General features: G+C 46.4%; 3 protein-coding genes across 3 annotated transcripts in view; 1 reads left to right on the top strand and 2 right to left on the bottom strand.

Moving 5' to 3' along the window:
• Positions 1-3626: 3626 nt before the first annotated feature.
• On the bottom strand, positions 3627-8938 carry RPL32 (ribosomal protein L32). The gene is made up of 4 exons (XM_088454654.1): positions 8830-8938; positions 6443-6543; positions 5004-5185; positions 3627-3800 (listed from the first exon to the last, which is right to left on the bottom strand). The coding sequence occupies exons 2-4, from the start codon at positions 6536-6538 to the stop codon at positions 3671-3673; spliced, it is 408 nt and encodes a 135-aa protein (XP_088310780.1). The 5' UTR covers positions 6539-6543; positions 8830-8938; the 3' UTR covers positions 3627-3670.
• A 3286-nt stretch (positions 8939-12224) lies between these two features.
• LOC148479313 (EF-hand calcium-binding domain-containing protein 12-like) lies at positions 12225-20777 on the bottom strand. Its single transcript, XM_088454639.1, has 8 exons — positions 20301-20777; positions 18707-18922; positions 18287-18446; positions 17555-17817; positions 16849-17062; positions 14769-15039; positions 13398-13523; positions 12225-12384 (listed from the first exon to the last, which is right to left on the bottom strand). The coding sequence occupies exons 1-8, from the start codon at positions 20775-20777 to the stop codon at positions 12225-12227; spliced, it is 1887 nt and encodes a 628-aa protein (XP_088310765.1).
• A 2259-nt stretch (positions 20778-23036) lies between these two features.
• The window catches only part of LOC148479314 (pineapple eye protein-like), a 74393-nt gene continuing 73428 nt past the window's right edge, over positions 23037-24001 (top strand). Inside the window, exon 1 of the mRNA XM_088454633.1 lies at positions 23037-23059. Coding sequence (XP_088310759.1) covers positions 23037-23059 — 23 coding nt within the window. The remainder of the gene's footprint in view (positions 23060-24001) is intronic.

Here is a 24001-nt window from a genome sequence, read left to right on the forward strand (position 1 = left end):
TGTGCACTAGGAATTGAAACACCTCTAGGAGAAGCGACCATTCCCCGGGATGCACGTCGTGGCGGCTGAGGAAGTCTGCTTCCCAATTGAGAACTCCCGGAAGGAACACTGCAGAGATGGTCGGAAGGTGACCCTCGCCCACGTCAGAATGCGTGACACTTCTGTCATTGCTGCCAGACTTCAAGTGCCTCCTTGATGGTCGATGTAAGCCACTTTTGTGGCAATGTCGGACTGAACCTGTACAGGTTTCCGTGAAGTACAGTATGTGCTGGGCCAGGATAGGGGCCCTGTAGACAGCTCGAAGTTCTAATATGTTGATTGGCAGGGTTGATTCGACCAATGGCCCTAACAGGAGTGTGGACCTGTTACTGCACCCCAGCCCCGGAGACTGGCGTCCGTTGTTAGGATTACCCAGTCCGGTATCCAAAAGGAGCGACCCATGGTTAGATGAGATGTCTGTAGCCACCGAAATAAAAAGACAAGACGCACCTCTGGAGAGAGCACCATCGTCTGAGCTTTGATCCGATGGGGTAACCCGTTCCAGATGGAGAGGATCAGCCTTTGTAAAGGCCTGGAATGAACTGAGCATAGTCCACCATGCCGAAGGTGGACACCATGGATCCCAGAACTTGCATTTCTGAGTGGATCGACACTCAGCGACTTTGGAGACATCTGCGCACTCGTAGTTGAGGTGTGGAGATCTTGTCTGATGTCAGAAAGATTCTCTGATCCTGACAATCCAGCAGGACTCCCAGATGAATCTCTGTGAGGGATTCAGGGAGAACTTTTTCCAGTTGATTAACCATCCATGCTTGTGCAGGAAAGCAATGGTTAAATGCAGATGGCAGTGAAGCCCTTCTGGAGATCCTGCTAGGAGCAGGAGGTCGTCCAGATAAGGTAACAGTCGGACACCCTGACCACGTAGGTGGGTCGCCCTGATAACCATAATTTTGGTAAACACCCGTGGAGCTGTGGATAGTAAAAAGGGCAGAGCATGAAATTGGAAGTGTTGCTGTATAGCAAACTGGAGATATCACTGATGTGAGGGCGCTATAGGTACCTGTAAGTATGCGTCCTGAATATCCAGAAATACCATGAAGTCCCCAGGCTCCATAGCTAGGATGATGGACTGTAGTGTTTCCATCCTGCACCTGAGTAATTTGTTAAAGGATTTGGGGTTGAGGATAGGCCGATGAGACTCATTCGGCTTCTGAACTAGAAAGTGAGTAGAATAACAACCAGTCCCTCACTGAGATAGTGGGACAGGCACAATTCCCCCTGCTTGCAGCAAGGACTGTATAGAAAGGCTTTGATCAGGTCTGAAGTAGAAAAACTGGTGGGGAGGCTGTCTGAGAAATGAGAGGGCGTACCCATGAGATATCACTTCTCTTACCCAAGAAGTGAAGAAGTCTGCCTCCCACTTTGGGATATCCCAGAGGGAGGCCCGTCCCATCAGGCTGAGGGTTTATCCTTGGGTTTTGAAGCAGGACATCTGCTTGGTCCTGGGTTTGGAGACCCAAGTGGAAGCCGACTGCCTAGGAAAGGACTAACCTTTAAGCCAGTAGTCGCCAACCTTAATTGAGATGTGAGCTACTCGAGAAAAATGAAACTTCAAGAGCTACTAACTTTTGAAAAGAATAACTGGCTAATGACCTAAAAATTAAAGATCATTTAATCAAAATGAAAAAATGTTTCATAGAAAACAATGCATTTAATTCATACAGTGATATTGTTGCACATTGCACTTTTAATTACCAGCTCCAAAGAGGCAAGTACAGTAGAGGAGCAAAAGATACAGACAGGACTGCTGTGTGATTTTTTTAGGCCACCTTAACTACACCTGTATTAGAGGTATAGATATATACTGACAGTTAGGAAGATAAGACAGGCAGCGCATACAAGTCACATACACACAATGCAGAAAGTATACTGCAAAGTGGCACTACATTCAACTGCCCAGGTTCAGTGTCTGGGAAGGCTATAGTGCTGCATACCTCAACCCAAGGGAGAGGTATGCAGGGGGACTGGACCACACGCTGGCCTGAGAGATCTGCGATTAACCACCAGAGAAAATGGCCGCCGGAGACCTCACAGGGGGTGTGTCCACAGCAGGAAACCACTCAGCAAAGCCAGCCTGAAGTGGAAAGGCGCGCGCTGAGCTGAGTTGCCGCTACAACAGGGAAGACCAACTCCTGCCTGAATATTAACCCCTGGGACGCTGGCTTACCGCACCGATACGGAGCCTTGTCGTCTACTGGAAGCGCAGGGTATGGGGGGGGCCTGCGTCCACCTCAGCGCCTCCGGTCTGTCCCGAGATAATGACAGCTAAATACGTGGGTCACTGCAAGTGGTAACCCGCCTTACCTAGTCCCCGTACGTCCGGTCAGTCTGGGAAGTCCCCGGGGCCCGGCTAGCACGGACCCTGGAGTCACGCCGAGATCCCCAGATCATTACTAGCGTTGCGGCATCAGCAGGGTAACGGAGCGGCAGCACAGACGTCCATTGGACAATCTGTTGCTGTGCGCTCTGAAGACAGTTCAAAAAAAACTATCATAAAATGAAATTAAATTTTAGGGGATACCAAGTAGCCCCCCTGCTTTAACAGTGACCCAGCTCCGGCCAGGCCAACGCAAACTGAGGTGCCTCTGGCTCAGGGTCTAGGGAGAGGACCCAGTGCATCCTGGGAGCTGAAAGCTTTAACTGTGTGGTGCCTGGATTTGGTTCCCATCACTACACCCCAAGGTCTCCCTGTGTAGCCTATGGACCCTGAAGAAGAAAGTGGGGTGCAGTTTCTAATACTGGAGGCAGCAAAGTACAAGGCAATTCCAAAGCTCATGGACATCTATAAATGCTTGAACGGAGGAGGCGATTATGTGGAGAAAGATACAAAAAGATCCGGTTTAAACAAAAAAATAAATTACAGGCACACAGTCTTTACTTTCTGGATTGCCCTCATTTTAAGTGTCTTATGTCATGCGAGTCAGTACCAAAAAAGAAAGTCACCCCAAGCGCAAGACCACAATACAATGGTATCAGGCAGGCCAGATTGTTTCCAAATTCTCAGACTAAACTCCCTAGCCGGTGAAACAGTAATTAGGACTGGCATACCAAGACCCTTCTTTTATTACCACCGTGTAATGAAACACTACTATGCAGTAGTTTAGCGACACGTTGAAACTAGAGATGTGCGATTCGGTTTTGGCTTCAATCCTCCAGCCAAGTTGGGATCTCAGAAAGAGGCAGATCATCACCTCGGCACGGATGTCCATGAAAGAGGTTTTTCCTCTGTCAGAGACCCGAACTCAGCGGGAAGATCAGAGTCAAAACCAACCCGCACATTTCTACTTCAAACACTGTTTTGTACTTCAGCTTTCCAAAGACCAGAATTTAGAGCCAAAGAAATATTAATCGCATAGGGTTTATATTGGGTTACAATGAATACTCTACCTGTGAATTAGTTTTACACAGTACATGATTAAATACACCCCCCTCCCTCCCCAGAGGATGGGATATTGATTGAGGTCTTACTCAGCACATTACCCGCCGTTACTGCCAGGCACTCACAGACTTACTCAGCACATTACCCGCTGTTCCTGCCAGGCACTCACACAGAAACAAGTCTCCGCTTTACTTTTAAACTTTTATTTTACACAAATAGCATGAAAGAAGTTTATTCGTTCTCCTCACTGCGCAGTCTGGCGTTGGGATTTGTGACTTTGATGGCGAGCTGTGCCGCTCTTTCCACAATGGTCTTTCGGTTCTTGGAGGAGACGTTGTGAGCAATTTCCGCACAGAAGGACCTGGGGGGACGACAAACAAGCGTCAGTAATAAGAATAGTGGCTTATAATAAAGCTACAGCAGGAAGAAATATTGTACAATGCAAAGTCTCCCTCTCTGGCTGAGCAATGCCACCGGCACAAGAGCTGTTTGCTGAGAGACTAATGCTGGGAGATGGCAGCTTGTTCTATACATTGCCATTTATTGTTCAGCTGAATATCTTACTCCCTAGGACTGAATAATAAAGCTGGGATTAAGGAGTCTGTGCAGTCCATAAAAGGGAATTTCTGGCCACACAAAATCGCAAAGCACTTTAAAACAGCCATTTAGGTGTAGCAATCACCGGCATAGTGCAGGTAGCCCTCTCCATTCACAAGGTGCCGACATCACTGAGACACGAAGCCAGCAGTTTTATTTTCCATTAATTTGTAGCAAAAAGATCATCCGCAAAGAGACAGTTTAGTGACACGTCACCAACCACATCAGGGAATGCCCCAATGGCTCACTTGCCAAGACAAAAATGAGGGGAAAAGGGGCAACCCTGGCGGGTATCACTGGTAATAGGAAATGCATCCAACAGAAAACCATTACTAAACACCCTAGCATTAGGCGTATTATATAGGGCTAGAATAGATTATAGAATTTGATCACGAAAAACAAAACCCGGAAAGCGCTGTACGCATGTATAACCAATTCAGCCAGGCAAAGGCTTTTTCCGCATCAAGAGAAAGCAATGAGAGGCCGGTCTTGAAGGTGGAAATGGAATCAAATTAAAAGCTCTACGGGTATTGTCTGAGGCCTGTCTGCCCGACACGAACCCCACCTGGTCGGGATGAACCAGAGTGGGAAGTAAGGGGTTGAGGCAAGTAGCAATTTGTTCAGCATAAAGCTTAACATCTCCGCTAAGTAGTGCAATGGGTCAGTAGTTCTGACAATATGCCGGGTCCTTCCCTGGTTTAGGCAGTCACGACTTGAGCTTCCAACATCTCAGGATGAAAAATCCCAGAGCCCGTGACCACATTAAACATGGTCGTCAAAATCAGGACCAAGTGGTCTTGGAAAGACACAAAAGTCATTAATAAAGCAGTCAGGGCCTGGAGCTTTGCCACATATGGGGGGGGGGTATCCATTTCTATTTCCCCCTCAAATGCAGCCAAGTCTGGTGTTGTCAGGCAAATTACATTTAATAGTCCCCAGTCATCGGCATTCTGTCCCAGCTACTCACTTGTTGCTCATCATCAGGACCTCGAGTTCCTTGACGTTGTGCACCAGGAATTTCCGGAAGCCGCTGGGCAGCATGTGTTTGGTTTTCTTGTTGCTACCGTAACCGATGTTGGGCATCAGAATCTGTCCCTTGAACTTCCTGCGAGCTCTGTTGTCAATACCTCTGGGCTTGCGCCAGTTACGCTGTAAGAAACAGAATAGGAAAAGAGTCACAAAAGGGGCATGGTTTGGCACAGGAGAGCCCGAGTGTTGGGCCAGAGGAGTGACCCACAGCCGATTAGCAGTCCTAACGATACACAGAACATACTATATGTGATATAGCACACAATACAGCATCGGGGTGACTAGTCATGTGATCTGGAAAAGAATTTGGCAAGTATTCTGAGCAAAAGTAATGTATTCAAATTATATTCATGACATCAGCAGAATTTCCCGGGTGATCGTATCAGGCTGGATAACTTACTAATGGCTATGTTTAAAAAAACAAAAAAAACAAAACCCATAGACCAGGGATTCCCTACCACGGTTGTCAAGGCACACTAACAGTCCAGGTTTTTGGGATAGCCATACTTGAGCACAAGTGACTTAATTAGTGCCTCAGTTATTTGATTTAACCATCTGTGCACAATCATTGATATCACTAAAATCAGGACTGTAAAGGCCCCCCCATACATCAGCAATCTGAAAACCACAATTGAACATTTTGAAGATTTATTGCCCAATCTTAGGATTTCCCAATCTAGCAATCTGCGCCCATACACTACAGATCTTTTTCTGTGATTTGCAGATCGATTGCAGCAAACACAGACCTGCCAATCTTGAAAGGCTCCATCATTTTACTAGTAACGGTCTGCAAATCTGCTGATCATCTCCATACCAAGCAATCTACAGCCCCAATCCATCTGTGACATCCAACATGTTGGACAATCTGATTTAACAATTCCAATCTGCGATCTGTGAAGCCCATACATTGCAAATTTTTATTCACAATAGATTGCAAATTGCAGAATTGCCGCAATCGATTGCTGATGTATGGGGGCCTTTAGTTTGCCTTGAGGACAGAGGTTGGGAATCACTGCCATAGACTATGACCAGCACCAGTGTCCCAATAGATCATTTCTATAAACTATCCGGTTAAAGAATACCCAATCGTAAGAGGTTACAGAACATGAATGAACACAAGACCCCTGAGATTTCTAATACAGGCGTTTAGATTTACCCTTGTACTCCTGATACTGACTAGGAAGCAAAGACACATATACAGCAGGACTTTTAGAATTAAGACGCCGATGTAAAAATAAACAGTCTATTTTGGATGGTCCACCCAGTCACCTATTCCTTATGTTAATTGCAAAGTTTTGGTATTTGAGCTGGAGTTAAATCATCAGTGTATGAAAGTTATAAATCACAAACCATTCAGACAATACTCTTTGTACTGACCTTAATCTTAACATAACGGTCTGACTGGTGGCGGATGAACTTCTTTGTTCGCTTCTTAACGATCTTGGGTTTGATGAGAGGTCTAAGGGCCGCCATGATGCCTAAACAGAAGTTGATACCATAAGTACAGTTTCCACTGTAGATGTATTGTGTTCTTAATATCAGCAATATACATTAGCGCAGGTTCAGCCATGTTGTGGGCTAATCAGGAGCACTCACTAGTCATAACCAGCGTATGACACATCTGCAATAATACATGTCACCAGCTCCTAATGAATGGATTGAATAAAGATTAATCCCAAGACATGGCTGCTTCCACGGTCATCTCTGGGTCTATGTTAAACATAGAATAGAGTATATTAGTTGCAGATTGATGTGCACATGTAGCAGAGTCACTTCCATCAACTGATACCATAGACCAGCAACGGAATGGGTTATAACGCTGCAATTATCTGCCCTCCTACTGACCGAGCTGCGAGAGCACATAATGCTCCACAGACTGTGGTCTGGAGGGAAATCTGTAACCTGGCTGTATCCCCATTGCTGTAAATGCAGATTATAGCCCTACACAGAGGAAAGGGTTATACCATAAGGTCACCTGAGGATGGGGCAGAGCCCCGAAATACTATTCAGCTATAAAAACTACCACAGGACAGCTTGTCTCTCCATATAACCTAGTTACTGCATCTTAGATGGTTTTGTATTGTATAATATCCAGTTATGAGCAACTAGGAACAGTCTCCCTATGGCTCCAACCTTCCCCTCCTCAATCCCATCCCAGCAGATCACCGTTATAACGGTGGCACATACAGCCGGGGAGCCTACAGGTAAACACTCACCTATCACATGTGCCCCATGCTGTGAGTAACTAATACACACCAAATCCCATCCCCCGTGTTCTATATACACACACACACAATCCCCCATATACATACAAATCCTGAAAATCCCACTAAGTTGTATAATTTGCCCACAGATCAGAAGGTCCAGAAACGCTGCTGAGAGACCAGTTCTATATTCAGATTAATGCAGTCACAGCCATAATATAAAACTGAAAGGAACGTGGCACAGAACTGGCAGGCGGTCAGCAAGATCCTCCCCCTGGTGTCAGGGGCAGCGCACTGTAGACATTCTCTCCCCCAATAGGGGTGCAGCCCATAATATGAGGACTACATTCTATATAATGGGGAGTCCCATGCCAGGAGCATATAGCCAGCTCAGTGACTATATACATCTATTACTATATTTATGTTACATTGTATCTGCCAGGAGCCTATAGCCAACTTAGTGACTATATACCTCTATTACTATACTTGTGTCACACTATCTGCCGGGAGCCTATAGCCAGCTCAGTGACTATATACAGCCATTACTATATTTATGTTACATTGAATCTGCCAGGAGCCTATAGCCAGCTCAGTGACTATATACATTACATTGTATCTGCCAGGAGCCTATAGCCAGCTCAGTGACTATATACATCTATTACGATATTTATGTTACACTGTATCTGCCGGGATCCTATAGCCAGCTCAGTGACTATACACCTCTATTACTATACTTGTGTCACACTATCTGCTGGGAGCCTATAGCCAGCTCAGTGACTATATACATTACTATACTTGTGTCACACTGTATCTGCCAGGAGCCTATAGCCAGCTCAGTGACTATATACATTACATTGTATCTGCCAGGAGCCTATAGTCAGCTCAGTGACTATATACATCTATTACTATATATATGTTACATTGTATCTGCCAGGAGCCTATAGCCAGCTCAGTGACTATATACATCTATTACTATATTTATGTTACATTGTATCTGCCAGGAGCCTATAGCCAGCTCAGTGACTATATACATCTATTACTATATTTATGTTACATTGTATCTGCCAGGAGCCTATAGCCAGCTCAGTGACTATATACATTACTATACTTGTGTCACACTGTATCTGCCAGGAGCCTATAGCCAGCTCAGTGACTATATACATCTATTACTATACTTGTGTCACACTATCTGCCGGGAGTCTATATGTGCAGCGAGGACTCTCAGGCAGAGCACAGCCACCTTACAAAGCTTTGGCTGGCAAGGGCATGCTGGCACTTGTAGTCCCACAATAGCTGGACACACAAGGAGCACTCATATTGCACAGAGCAGCCCACTAATCATCCCACTCGGGCACAGCATGAGCGGCTACAGCAGCTACTAGAGCGCGGCCCCGGCACCCGTGCAGGCCGCCATGTTCGCCGCAGGCCTGAGAGCCTGGAACCCCCCGAATCTCAGCTATCCCACCGGCAATAGAGGCGGGCAAGGCTGCTGGAGGCGGATGGCGCCCCCGGGTACCGGTGTACGATCACAGACAAGAGGATGGCGGCAGATTCACTCACCGGTCCGGAGCGTCCGCCTTCTCCGCAGGCAGACCGAGGAAGAGAGAGAGCGAGAGGCGCCGGCCGAGGTATAGAGGAGCTCAGCACTTCCGGGGGAGCGCAACACTGCCACCCAGCGGCACTTATCGGTACTGCAGCCGTGAGCTCAGCTGTGGCTGTTATGCTTATTATCCCTCCTCAGGTGCATTTCAGTGTGTGACAATAAGCCAGGGGTTCTCAAACTAGGTCCTCAGGACCCCCACACAGGTCACGTTTTGCAGGTCACCCAGCAGGTACACAGGTGTATTCATTACTCACTGACTCACTGACACAGATCCACAGGTGGAGATAATTATTTCACTTATGATTTTGAAGAGACCTGGAAAACATGCACTGTTTTGGGGGTCCTGAGGGCCGAGTTTGAGAAAGTGGGCAATAGACAATTAGTGGGTAAATACGGTCTTAAAATAACTCCAAACTCTTTTGTCAGGAGAATTTATCAGTAATTAAAAGTAAAACGTGACTGAAGAAATCATGAACATCCTCAGAATAACAAAATACTTGATAACAATTCCATATTTGATTGCCTTTGTTATAGGAATAAACTACCCCATTACAACCCAGATTTTATGGATATGCATGCTTGAGCATAGGCGACTTAATTAGTACCTCAATCAATTTGGACTTATCATTTGGACTTGTGGATATCCTTAAAGCCTGGACTGTAATGGCGGAGTTTGGGAAACTCTGATATATGGTTTATATGTTATCTTATTTGTAGCAGCAACACTCACAGCTTTCCTTAGATCAGGGGTAGGCGACATGTGGCACGCCAGCTGCCGTGGAACTACACATCCCAGAATGCCCTGCCACAGTTTTGCTGTTAGGCCCAGGGCATGCTAAAACTGTGGCAGGACATGCTGGGATGTGTGGTTCCACTGCAGCTGGAGTGCCACAAGTGACCTACCCCTGCAAACACATTCCACCATCGTCTCATAGGTACTGAGGCTGATTTGCACATCATCTCCAACCTTGTATACATTGTGTAGGTCAGAGGTTCCCAAACTCCGCCATTACATTGCAGGTTTTAAGGATATCCATGCTTGAACCCAGATGGTTAAATCAAATTGACTGAGGTACTAATTAAGTTACCTGTGCTCAAACATGGTTATCTTTAACACATACTTGCCTACCCTCCCGATTTAGTCGGGAGCCTCCCAAAAATCGGGTGCCGCTCCCGAACTCCCAGGAAGGCAGGCAAACCTCCCGCAAGCTGTCGACCCCTCCTGCCCCCCCCCCCCGCGATTACATGAAAATCCCCGGGGGGGCCTGTGACGCGATTCACGCCGAATCACGTCATTTTGACCCCGCCCCCTGCTTCACAATGCCGGGAACATCGGCACTGTGTAGCGGAGGCAAAATGACGTGAGCACATGGCCACGCCCCCGCTCCACCCACAACAGCCGGCGGCTCCCCCGGATTTTGCTGATCTAGCTGCCCCCTCCCGGAAGGGGCAGCCAGAATGTCGGCATCTCTGCCTTAAAACCTGGACTGTAATGGCGGATTTTGGGAACCTTTAGTGTAAAGGTGCATACACACACAACGATTTTTTGAATGATTATCGTTAACAATATCGTTTATTGTTCAATCGTTGAAAAAATCGGTCACTTTCTGAGATGAACGATTATCGTTCATGCGCGTTCACGTTTGTAGTTTAGTCAGGCTGACCAACTCAACGATTTTCAGTAAGGGAATATGCAAAAATCGTTTGTAGTTCAAAAAAAGTGTTCATTACATTTAGTAAATTAACGATTTTAGTAAACGATTTTCGTTAATTTTTCCCTTGAAAAAATGAACGATAATCGTTTACTAAAATCGTTCATTTACTAAATCGTTGTGTGTGTATGCAGCTTAAGTGTTGATCCAGAAAGCAGAAGGGATTTCCAGTGTGGCAGCTGCTAATTTCCCATCACATGAGAAAAACTCTCCTCCCTGACCGCACACAGCAATACGATGCTTTCCCTGGGTCACACTGTGCCATGTTCTCATTAGCACTATAGATACCTTTTCCTGAATGACCCAAGTCACTTGTGAGACCCTATTCCCGTCTGTCCTGTATATTTCCCATTTATAATAACTGGGACTGCATTTAATTACTGGATGACAGTGTTTCTATTTCATTCAGGGCAGGTTAGTGCACTTGTAAGAATAGCAATAACATTGTCTAATGCGTGAGATGGTCAATGTTGTCTTCCAATTTATACAGTTCATAGTTACCCAGGAAACCTAATTACAAATGTTTTATGGGCATTTATCAGCTAGAGATTGAAGCTCTGCACAAAAAGCTGCCCTAGGGCCTGATTCAGACCCGCTCGCGAGCGCTTAGTGCTCGCAAGCGGGTCGATGGCTGGGCAGTGTGCATGCGCGAGCCCCGGAGCGAGCGAGAAATCACTCGCTACGGCGCTCGCTTCCAAAAGGGGCGGTTGTCGATGTTGATCGACAGCTCGCTCCGTTTGATAGGTGGTCGGGGGGGGGTGGCTGGCCAAATGGAGGCCATTTGCGGGCAGCCCCGCTGACATCACCAGTGATGTCAGTGGTGAGCTTCCGGCTCTATTAGTGCCGGAAGCTCACTGGGGCTTGCGGCAGACGAGACCCTACCGCAAGGGTCTCGTCGCAAGCCCCGATGGTCGCGACCATCACCTGGCCGCTCGCTAAAGCTGTGGGTGGTCACCCACAGCTATGCGAGCGGCCAGGAGGCCGAAACAAAAACAAAATGCCCTGATTCAGAGCGAGCGCTCTGAAAGAGCGTCCAGCTCTGAATCGTTCTAAGCAGACAACCCATAAAACGCGTAGCTCACAGGCTCAGCAGATTAGAGTTCATCTTTACCATGTGCAAGGAGGCGTTGGGGAAAAATAAGCCCCTTCTTTTCATTTTCTTTGTCACGTCACTAGGAAGGTGGAATCGGATGTGTATAAAAATGATGGGCTTCAATAAATCACACCATAACTGTATAACTGTAATCGCCTCATACTACACATAAAGCTGAGGTAGAGCCACATATAACAGCGTCATAATCATAACCAGTATGTGTGATTGGATATTCCTTGCGGCAGTTGCTATTACACATACTGAGGGGCGTTTAGGAAATCTGACGCACAGATAATTGGGTAGAAAATGTGCTATAACCTACAGCAAGCAACCAATCAAAGCCAGAGGGCGCAGTGTGGCGCTCTGGGTTATGTGCCGTCTCCGTCATTCAATTAACTTATTGCATTTGTTATTTGATAACTAATACCCAACATCGCCTTAGATTTCGTAGGCCCTCCACCTCCCGTGCCATAAACAGTGACGAAAATAACAAATGTAACTTCCGATTTTATTACATTTAGACAACACAGACGTTTCAGAGAGGTCTTTAGCCCCTGTGACTGATTTGGTTCCTAGTCAGTGACGGGTTCGCGCCTCTCTCAGCAGCTTTCGGAAGATAGATGCGAAGCTTCTCCCCAAGGTGTCCTGGCCAAAACGCATTGTCGTCCGATGTAAGAAAACTGTGAGGGAACCGCCGCTCCAGGTTTCTAAGAATAATAAAGAATAAATGGGGATAATAGTATTAAATATATTTCACATATGGAGCTATTTAGAGAACAGTTTTAAAGATACCGCCATGGAATGTGTAACAAGGTCATGTGGGAGATGGGCGGGGCCTCTTTTTTCGGCACATACATAGCTCAGGGTAATAGGGAAGGATTGTATTTAGTAGAACACAACTAGAAGCTGCCGGTGATGTAACCAATAGGCTCACTTGATGCTATTTATAGTCAATAAATTATTTTCAAATTTGTATTCAGTTTCTTATTGTAATCCAATCAAAACTGAACAATCTGAAAAAAATATATTTTTTTTAATATGATATAGAGGAGGGTGAACTGCACCATCACCCCCATGTGTGGTGTCTATATGAGAAGTAAAAACGTACTGTCTTGATTTGAGGGGAAAGTCCCTATGTCAGACTTGCCTACCCTCCCGATTCGGCCAGAAGCCTCCTGAAAATCGTGTGCCGCTCCCAGCCCCCCCCCCGGAAACGCAGGCAAGCCTCCAGGCATCCGCCTACCCCCCCCCGTCCCCCCGCGGGCCATGATGACGCGATTTGGCTGAATTGCGTCATCGTGGCCCCGCCCATTGCTCACAGTGCCGTTAATTTCGGCATTGTGAAGAATACCCAATGGAGTATCATCCCCGTGTCACGCCCCGTTTCAGATGTGGTACCCCTCCCCGCCGTGGAAGCCTGAAAGTAGACAAGTATGCCCTTCTTTCTGCGAGTCGGCAGGTTTTGTCCTAAATTGCGGGCAGTTGGGAGGTATAACAGCACCATGGTACCACTGTTACCAGCAGCAACTGAAGGCACCCCGGGGGGTGCTTTATTCCCTTTTTGAATGTGCTTGGGGATGACGCGCTAGATTTGTCTTGGTAAAAGTGTCGCTATATATAGAGGGAAGGTGTATTCTGGCTAGTGGCCGTGCTGAATGACATGTACAAAGGATCAGTCTTTGTACCAGGACTCCGAAGCCCTTTGTCCTCCTCAACTCACCCAATCATTTCTTGGAATTGCTCATACGTCGTCCAACATCTCAGAGTTTCTTTCCTCACTCCTTTCTTGCCCCTCACTTTGGTCCTGACCCATTTGACGTAGGTTTCCGGAGGATACGGGCCATCTCTAGGAAATACAAAACACAATGGAGGAAGTATTGAATAAGAAGGAACAAGTAACATAAAACCCTGAAACAAAACTTCCATTCAAGAAATGATAAACAATCTCCCCCAATCTTATTTGGGTCGAGTCAATTTGATAAAGATGATTGTATCCTCTAAGTTATTACAGCCACTCCAGGTCTCGCCAATTATACTTACCTCTGGGGCTATGGGTTTGCTCAACCAGGAATTCCCATGTTTTATTTGGCAGAACTAACAGCAACGTATAGCCCTGTTTAAGCTTGAGTAAAGTATGTCTGAGAGTGGTATAAATCTCTTAAACGTAAAGCTACAACTAATATCCCTCTCACACCGAGGCAAGGACCCGGGAAAAAAAAAACAGGTTGTGTGTCAGTGTGAATGGTTCAACCCGGGTTATGTGACCGTAGTCATGACCAGGGTTTTTTCCCGGTAAGAAAGGGTGTTCCTGGGTTACCCTACTAAGCTCATTGGCGGATCAGAAATGCTCAGTGATGAGGTCCTCTACAAGCTGCAGAAGAACAGCGATGGGGACTTGGCAGGACTTCTGTCTATTCCAGGGGAAGAAGAGATAAAAACTTAGTTATACCCCTTTCAGATATGAGCCCGGGCTCCAACATGGCTCCAACCCGTGTTTTTGAACACGGCTTCAACGTGCCCCAGCTAGGGTTCCCCTTCCACACTAATGACTTGGATCAAGTATTGGTTCATCCTTTAAGGGCCAACAGGGCTATCTCCACTCACTGTAGACTTCTTAGGTGGGATTTTGATTTCTGGAAAGTCAGGGTGGGACTCTGCGCTGTCTGGACATGTTCCCCAAATGTCATACTGTAGTTGAAACTTTAATTGAAACATTGCCATACTCCTGTGCTATGCTTAAGGCATGTACATATACAGAAACGTTTCTGAATATATTTCACGGAGGGTATTTATCTCTATATAATAATAGGGGGTGAAGGTGCTCTGTGGCCCATAGGTGGATGAGGGTCACCTGGTCATGTCAAATTTTAGCGCAATGTATATTTGTGGGGGCATTTCACCCTTGGGTTGCCCATGGGGCCCATACAAAATCTTACTATGGCACCAACAAACGTCTATTTACAAGATACCATAGTGGGAAGAGGTATAGATTGTTTGCGCCATTTATACATTATCTGTGTGTTCCCTTTGCCATAGAGCATAGTGGCAGCATCCTGAGTATCACATGACCTGACACAATACGGCAACTCACCCGCTCCCGGGAGACCTCTCCGTGTGCACCTTCCCTGTCCCCTGGGGATCATTCGCTGATATGCTACTCTTCCTCATGGGCCTATCCTTTGGCCTCATTGCTGATCCTGGCTGTCGCAGTGGCACTGTCCCGCACTCCTGGGCATCACTCCCTGACGCTCCGCTCTTCCTCTTGAATTTATCCTTGGACATGGTCACTGTTCCGGGCTGGCGAAGCGGCAGCTGCTGCCCTGGTCCGCAGGTGATCAGTTTGTCCCCGGGATATAATAATGCTGTTTATAGAGGCACAGACAATATGGAGACATTTACAGTCTGTTACAGTATTACCTACATCTTACCATGCAGACACAATCTTATACGCCAGCGAGGGGGTTCAGTGTCATAGCTATAGGGTCTCCACAGGCAATCCAGCCAGTGGTTATATAATAGAGTAGGGGTATTTAACATGCAGCCCTAAAGCTGTTGTTGAATTGCACATACCAGCATGCCCTGCCACCATTATGCAACTTTCACTTTGTAAACTAACTATATTGTATGATCTAAACTATTGGCACAGTTAGGGCCCTCCCCAACATTTATACCACCCAACACAGGCATCATGCCGATCACATTCTCAGACACTGTGCCCTCACAGACTGCCTGTCACACCTTGGTGCAGATGTATGAAGCTCTGGAAAGTGATAAAGTGGAGAGTGATAAATGACCAATCACTCAGCTCCCAACTGTCATGTTACAGGCTGTTTTTGAAAAATGAAGGTTGGGAGCTGATTGGCTGGTTTATCACTTTCCACTTTATCACTTCACAGAGCTGCATACATCTGCCCCCTTGTCTCCTATCTGCGCCCCTTAAGCTCGGCTCCTCTCGTCCCTACAAATTGTCACCCGAGTGCTCCCCAACTTGCTGCTTGTCCTTCATACCAGTTCCACGTTGACCTCCAGTGAGGTCTGATTAGTATGGTTCCACGCTCACCTCCAGTGAGGTCTGATTAGCATGGTTCCACGCTCACCTCCAGTGAGGTCTGATTAGTATGGTTCCACGCTCACCTCAGGTGAGGTCTGATTACTATGGTTCCACGCTCACCTCCAGTGAGGTCTGATTAGTATGGTTCCACGCTCACCTCCAGTGAGGTCTGATTAGTATGATTCCACGCTCACCTCCAGTGAGGTCTGATTAGTATGGTTCCACGCTCACCTCCAGTGAGGTCTGATTAGTATGGTTCCACGCTCACCTCCAGTGAGGTCTGACTAGTATGGTTCCACGCTCACCTCCAATGAGGTCTGATTAGTATGATTCCACGCTCACCTCCAGTGAGGTCTGATTAGTATGGTTCCACACTCACCTCCAGTGAGGTCTGACTAGTATGGTTCCACACTCACCTCCAGTGAGGTCTGATTAGTAGATACAGAAGAGTTTCTACTTCTGAATTCTGAAAATCTGATCTAGAAACATTCCTATGTCCGCTAAGTGGATCGTACTTGTGTTCCAGTGACTGCAATGAGGGGGGAATGAAATAACCAGCCCAGAGCCTGCGCAGCATACAGGGGCCCCTAGGGCTACTGGGATCTATTGCAGTTTATAAAAGTAACTTATTTGCTCATGATAACACACGCTGTTATGTAATGGGTGGTGACTGGATTACTGTGTTACCCTATAACATAACAGATGACCATGTATACTGGTGCACTATCAAATTAATTTGCAAATATGAAAAGTCTGGCTTTAATTCATAGTTAAATGGACTTGTAAAGTTATTTTTGTCTCAATTTAATTATTTCAGTACATTGAGTGCTAGGTATCTTTGCATGGATACCATAATAATTTAGTATTTGATTGACTAAAATGGAAAAAGTGATTCTCTCCCATATTTACGTAGTACATTATATAGCTTTCCCAGTTATGTTACAGAATATAGTGTCCCTACTATATACATTTCATCCTCCCCTCAGCTCCAATCAGATCATCCCCTATTTAGCCAATCTCACCCTTCCCTGTCTAAAGCGGAATCGGGCCCTGGCTCCAGGAATATCCCCAATTCAAGATGAGCGTCTCTAGAGCACAGATAATAAAATTGGTTCCTCACCTCGTTCCAGCAGCTTCTCAGTGAGAGGAACGTCATAGGCCTGGCACAGCCTCAGGATCTTGTAATACTGCTGCAGCCCCTGTCTCCGGAACTGTTCCACCAGCTCTGCTGTCTCCCCTCCCAGTGTAGATGGCAGGGAATGGGCATCCACGGCAGCATTGCCGGTGCGCACCAAACGGCACTGCTCTAACCAGTCCAAAAGCCGAGTGTTACTCTGGGGGGGGGGTATGGAAGACAGTGTGAATACCGAATACTTATACTGTGCTGTCGCTAGGTTCCCTAAGCCTATCACTAAGGGCCTGATCCTGAATCACGCACAGATTCATAGGCGGCCGTATCTAGTAATTTTTCGAAGACCGCGCATGGGATGCGGGATGCACATGCATCTATGCGAATATATGCTCTATTCAGAGTGGTACGCCATTTTGTGTATGGATACTAAATGAACGGCAACAATATGGATGCGCATTTTGTGGGTGTGTCATTGGCTTGCTGTGTTGCGTTCTATTCTGAGTTGTGTGAACGCACAGTAGATGCCAATTTCAGACGCATCTCCTGCACCTGGTAGAGGGTAAGTGCCGCTGACAGTGATGACGGCTACTCCTGTACGAAGTATAACTCTCTGGCAAAGGATGATGAGACTTGTAGTTCAGTAACAACGGGAGTGGTGGCCATGCCTACGTCTTTCCACCTTAGGTGTCCTCACCTTTACTCTGCGCTTCCTCTCTCTGTAGTTCTTCCCAATGTCCTCCATGTCCTCGTAGCTGAGGGGTCTTCTTTCCTCCAAACTGACCGGGGGCACCTGCAGAAACTGTGACCCACTCCCCCCGCTTTGCACACTGTGGACTGGCCGAGATTCCGTTCTTACGCTTCCTAGGCCATCCAGCATCCCAGAGAGGGTCACTGCAGGCTGGGAATCGCCTCCCTCAGTGTTGTGGTCGCTGGGAGGCTGGAAATACCTCACTGCGGCTGCAAGGACAGAGGAAACTTATGTTTAACATGATAATGGCCAACGGAGATACAAGACACACAGCGTCGCAGCTCAAGTTACACCCAAAAAAACCCAGTACTTATGCTTTTCTGTCAAGAAGGAGCAATCTGTTGTCTGTACCCACAAAGGATGATGTTACCACCAGGCATAACGGTCCGCGCCATGGACAGTGTAAGTATGGTCACCCCATGTCTTCTACCATTTTATCACTATCCACTCATATCATTGGAGACTTCTTATGTAACACCACCCAAAAACTAAACAGCCATGATGAGTCTACCTGCTGGATGTATGACATAACTACCACACTCATCATACTCTCAGCTTTGTCTCTCATTTGTTAGCTAGAAAACCAATATTTGGTCAGTAATAAGACTATGGGCAACTATTCTGCACAGGAAGGATCCCTGAGGTGAGGGTGTGTAGGAGATGACCGTGTTAGTCTACCTGGGCTGGCGGCTACACCATTCTTATGGTCTTCCATGTTCTTCTTCCTCCAGGAATAACGTCCCACTGACAGCTCCTTGTAGTTGATTTGATTTGGCTGCTTATTGCCGAGTGAGATCACCAGGTCATCAAACTGCAAGTCACTGATGGGAATATTAGCCTAGGAAAGAGCAGGGCTTGCGTTACAGTCCAGCGGTCGGTTCGATAAACATCTCAACTATCCAAGGTTGAATGCAGGAACTGAGGAGCCTATTACATGAGGGCCAGCACCACTGGATACACTTTTTCTGTAAGATAGCTATATTAGAAAGATGTTTTAAGTATAGTATGTATTTATCTACAAGTAATAAGATAAAATAAGAACTTAGGAAAGAGTTATCCTTTGACCAAACAACCCAACCACCATTCTTAAATCTTCACCTCTTTTCTCACAGTCTTCAGGTCATGGCTGGAGATTTGCTTCCTCTTGCTCTTGTCTGTCTGGTTATAGAGGTCCACCAGGCGCAGCCGGCGCTGATTCAGGTAACCTTCCAGGATAGCCAGGGCCTCCGGGTTAGGCTGCTGGATGGTGGGTGTGATCACACGGGACTGCGAGCTCCTCATCATGCTGCAACCGCCTCCCTCAGTTTTATATGCCTGGAAGCACAATACTATAGTTAGCTGGTAACAGGGATCATCTAGTTGAGGTATATGAGATATCACAAGTAACTGGGAATAGTGAGAAGATGTTTCAACCCAGAGCAGATGCATTCTTAGTCCAGCCAACGCAAGTTCCCTGAAAACTCTTAATTATTTAAGCAGAGATTTTTCCCAGTAAACTGAAATGCTGCCTCTTCTAGGGGTGTGTGTGAGTATGAGGGGGGTGCCAAAAATTATTTCTGGAGGGAATGCTGATCCTTGTATTGTCATACTGGAGGATCCTGGGGTGTCACCAGCCGAGTTAGCATTCAATATATGACCCAAAGTGGTGCTAATATTATGTAATGTAGGAGTTGATTGGTTGGTACTTTATCTTCATCCACTTTATCTCTCTCCAAGGCTTAGTACTTGGGAGCTCATTCAGACCCTCTCGCCAGATGAGCTCGCTCGCCCGATGCGTATGCAAATGCAGCCAAGTGACGGCAAGGCAGGCGATCGCACAGTGACGTGTACCATGACGCTGCCTGTTAATTATGCATGCCTCTGAAACGGCGTTAAGAGACTCAGGCACGCCTGCGTTCGCACCTCCACTCCCCCGTTTCTAGCGGCCAGCCCGTCACCACCCACAAACGGCCTCTCCCGTCACTCATTTTACAGGGCAGTCGATACACGGCGAGCGTACGCTTCCCGATCTCTCGCACTGGTTCGCGCATGTGCACTGCGATGCGTACGCATGTGCACAATGCGAACCATCGGCAGCTACGAGCGAACGCATCCTAGCGAGAGGGTCTGAATCAGCTCCTTAGACCCCAATTTAACTGCAATGATGCCAGGAGAAGATGAAGCAGTGTAGGTGGAAATCCAATGCACAGAAATGGATATAGTGCTAAAGGGTGTGTGGTTGAATTGTAGTGTATTGCCGCTGTTGTTCAGAAAACTATTCAGAAGTTGCTTACTGCCCTTTACCATATTGAAAGTATGCCCCACATTTTTAATGACTGATTTGGGTCAATACATAAATTAACAAATGTTTTACCATTCTCTACCTGTTTACACCTCCTATTAATAAATAAGAATATTGTCCTTCTGTAACAATAACATGGTCTTAGCTCTCAGCATGTAAAACATGATTAGCAAAACCAACATGGCAGCTCCCACTGAGTGGTGGAGAAGATACATATAAGTCAGTATAAAATACCTGTGTAACACTATAAAGGTATCAATGGGCAGTTGCTGAGAGTTTAACTATAAGTGTTTCACATTTCTGGATAAGTCCCACCTTAAGCTGCACCGATGCTGAAGGATAAGTTTGCCCTTTGGCTGTCGATAGGACTAAAATTGCTGAAAAATTGTGATGTCTAAGTGCTGAACCCACCGTTTCTTCAGTGGTTTCTAGGGACATTCGGCTTTTGAGACTTCTCTCACCCATCCTATCCTGTACCCGGGTTTCTAGGTCTGTCAGGTCCGGTTTTCCACGCAGCCATTTGTCTATGTCCCCCATACTGTCCAACTGGGTCCTGAACTTCTGTCTTTCCAGTAACCAGTGTGAAATGCTCTGACCGGTGTTACTTGTCTCTCCGATCTCAGCCATCCTTTCAGATCCCGACTTAATGATGCTACTAGAAGCCACAAGTGATGGTTCCGTAACCTCTACTGACCCAGATTGCAGTTTTTCCATGGGGGGAGCAATGATGCGTCGTGTCCTTGACTTTGGAGGTCCAAACGTCCTGCAGGCCACCTTGAAGAAACGAGTCTGGGACAGATCTCTCGGCTTGTACCCGGTCAAGTGATCATCCATTGGTGGATGAAAGTCCTGGAACGAGACTTCGGTAGCCATTGTCACATTCAGCATAGTTTCATCTCGGATAATGTCACTGGAGCAGCTCCCGTGCGTTACATGCGCTGCAGCATAAAGGCAGCGGTGGCACAAGTTCTCCTACTCATTCTGCTATTTCCATGGGCAACAGATCTCCGGAGCTTACACTAGGGCTGGTCCTGGAATGGAGAAATATGTCAGCGGCTGAACATGTCCAGGATCATTGTTTTAGCGGTTTCACTTCACAAAAAAACAACATTACACTCTAATTCGATCGCAAACGCAAATTAGGTTCACTAAACAATCACAAATTGCAGCCACATACAAAGCATCTCCGATGACTATTTTAAGTGCGGGTCAGGGAGAGGAGCCTATGCGCCTGATTTACGCCAGGTGCACGTCACAGACATTTACGTCTCACTTGCACCCTTGTTGGAAACCAGTTTTTTTTTAAAATATAACAACCAAATTCGCTATTACGCATCAATTAAACTTAAATCCTGTCTGCGACCGTCGCTACAGCATAGCCACACGTGCACAGTATGACTTTGATGCATGCGCAGTGGCAAAAAGAAAATCCTCCTACTGCGTCCAACATTGACATTGCGTGCAACTCTGGATTAAGCCCAAGGAATTGTGTAACTGGCAGGTTATGCTGGAACTTGCAGTGCCACTACCAGCTGAGCCTGGACTAGTTGGCAGACATAGACCACTCCTGAAAATTACCAAATAATAATAGATAATGAGAATAGCCTCTGGCAGGACAGGATGGTACCGTGCAGTAAGAAACCAGGGACAGATCCAAAAAATTGTACCCACTGTAAAAATCTGATATCAGGGCTGTCACACCCCATGCATTAGTGATATCAGGCTTCTATGCTATAATAACACAGGGCTAGGCAACGTGATGCACTCCAGCTCATGTGGTACAGGGTTATAATGCTCTAACACAGGGGTCTTCAACCTTGGCCTTTCAGCTTCTGTGGAACTACACATCCCAGCATGCACTGCCATAGTTTTAGCATGCTGTTATATCAAAAAGGTGGCAGTGCATGCTGGGATGTGTAGTTCCACAGCAGCTGGAGGGCCAAGGTTGAAGACCCCTTCTCTAACAGCAAAGCTGTGGCAGGGCATGCTGGGAGGTGTAGTTCCACAGCAGCTGGAGTGCCACACATTGCCTAACACTGCTAAAAAAACAAACAAACAAACTAACAAACAGAAGAAACAACTAGTGTATAAAATAAAGTACCCCCGACATGAAGGAGCAGCTCCCCAGCAATGTTTTGTAGGTGCAGGAGCCTTCCAGTCCCTCTCACCTCCCTCCCTCCAGGCTTGTTGCTTTCAAGGTACCATGGCGACGGCCCTACCCACTCTCTGATTGGCCTGGCTAAAACATGTCCCCAAATGACTGACAGTGGTCTGGTGTCATCTCCATTTTCTTGAAGACTGAAGCTGGTTGACGATAAGGATGTGGGCTTTAGGAAAATGTCTCCTGTACTGGAGACAAGTTGTTTAAGTAATACAAATAAAATAATAATAAAACATATGTCAGAAATGAGAATTGTGTTTTGCGTCTACGGCGCGCGCAGGTCCCGACTCCCTCCCAACAAATGTTGGGAGGTATGCTGTACTGTAGGTGTAGGGGGGTGTGTATATAAAAAAGTAGGATATGAGGAGATTTTTGGGTGCTTTGAGGGTACTTTAAAAAAAAAAATGACAAAAATGTATTATTTTTCAATAAAAAAACTACTGTAATTACATTTGGGGTGATTAAACTAACAAGTTGATTTTGGGATAATTTAGGCCTTTTTTAACCCCCCAAAATCACATGTAATTAGTGGACTAATTAAGCTCATTGTAAACTTCCAATTGCCTAATTAGTTATTAGGGAGGAGGGGGGAGTGGCCAAGGGGTTCTGCAGGTTGTCCCAACATTGTAACCTTAAAATAAAGATTTTCCCTGCCATGGGCGGTATTCAATTAGTTTCACGTCCGCGATAAAGTTTCGCCTGCCTGACTTTCCTCCTACATCGCGTGTTTTGGACATGGAAACTTATCGTGCGCGCCCCCGCTATTCACCCTATTCAATTCCAAACCACGCGAAAGTGGCAAGCCGCGAAGTTGGAACAGGCGGAAAGTGCTGTCAGAAATGTTGAAATCAACCTGAACCCGCCAAAAAGATGCAGTAACATAGGTGATCAATGTAGATGGGCCCGAATAGCCCTAATAATAGTGTTTGGGGTACTTCAGGTGTTTCAATAGCTTCTTATTAGTGTCTTTGCACAAGTGGAGAAGAATGGCATTAAGCAGTATTGTTTGGTGAATATAAGTAGTCATGTCACATTTGGGGTACATGAAAATGGGTGCTAGCATGGTTTAAAGTCTCTAAAGTGTAGTTTTAAAAATAGTGAAAAACGCACCTGTTACATGCACCTGCAATCCTAAAAACACCTGATCCCTCCTTGCAGCCCCCAAAAAGTCTATTTCACTAGTGTTTATGCTTGTCCCCCCCGCTTTTTACTTGTTCACCCCCAAAATTAAAGTACTTTTTTGTGGTGTTCTTTTTTTTTCTGAATTTTTTGACACAGTTGACCTTTAGGGGGGCTGTCCCAAGGGTTCTGAGAGGTTTCCCCACCTTTGCACCCCAAAATAAAAAATTGCTCTTCTTTTCTCCTGCTATTCAGAGGCAAATCTTTTTAGCCTATTACACTGCAAAGACTTTCCGTGTACGCGAAAAGCGGCTGGAGTTGAATACGGAGATAAGTTTCCACCACGCGAAAAGCCGAGATCGGTGATACTTTTCCGTGGATCTCAGCTTTTCGCGTCTACTTGAATGCGGCACCATGTCTCACCCTCAGGGAGGTGCGGAAGGAAAAATTTTAGTTTACTCTGACGGGTTCAGTGCGAGTTGCTAATTGGATTGCAACATGAATTTGCTATGTGAATTTGCAGAGAAAACGGCAACTCGCACCTCGCAATTCGCGCCTAATTGGATTTGTGAATGTCAGTAAGCAGTGTGAGTCATTGTCCGTGTCAGTAAGCGGTGTGTGGCTGTGTCCGTGTCAGTAAGCGGTGTGTGGCTGTGTCCGTGTCAGTAAGCGGTGTGTGGCTGTGTCCGTGTCAGTAAGCGGTGTGTGGCTGTGTCCGTGTCAGTAAGCGGTGTGTGGCTGTGTCCGTGTCAGTAAGCGGTGTGTGGCTGTGTCCGTGTCAGTAAGCGGTGTGTGGCTGTGTCCGTGTCAGTAAGCGGTGTGTGGCTGTGTC

Source organism: Taudactylus pleione, unplaced genomic scaffold (assembly GCF_031769625.1).
Source record: "Taudactylus pleione unplaced genomic scaffold, aTauple2 ptg000624l, whole genome shotgun sequence".
Taxonomy (NCBI): domain Eukaryota; kingdom Metazoa; phylum Chordata; class Amphibia; order Anura; family Myobatrachidae; genus Taudactylus; species Taudactylus pleione.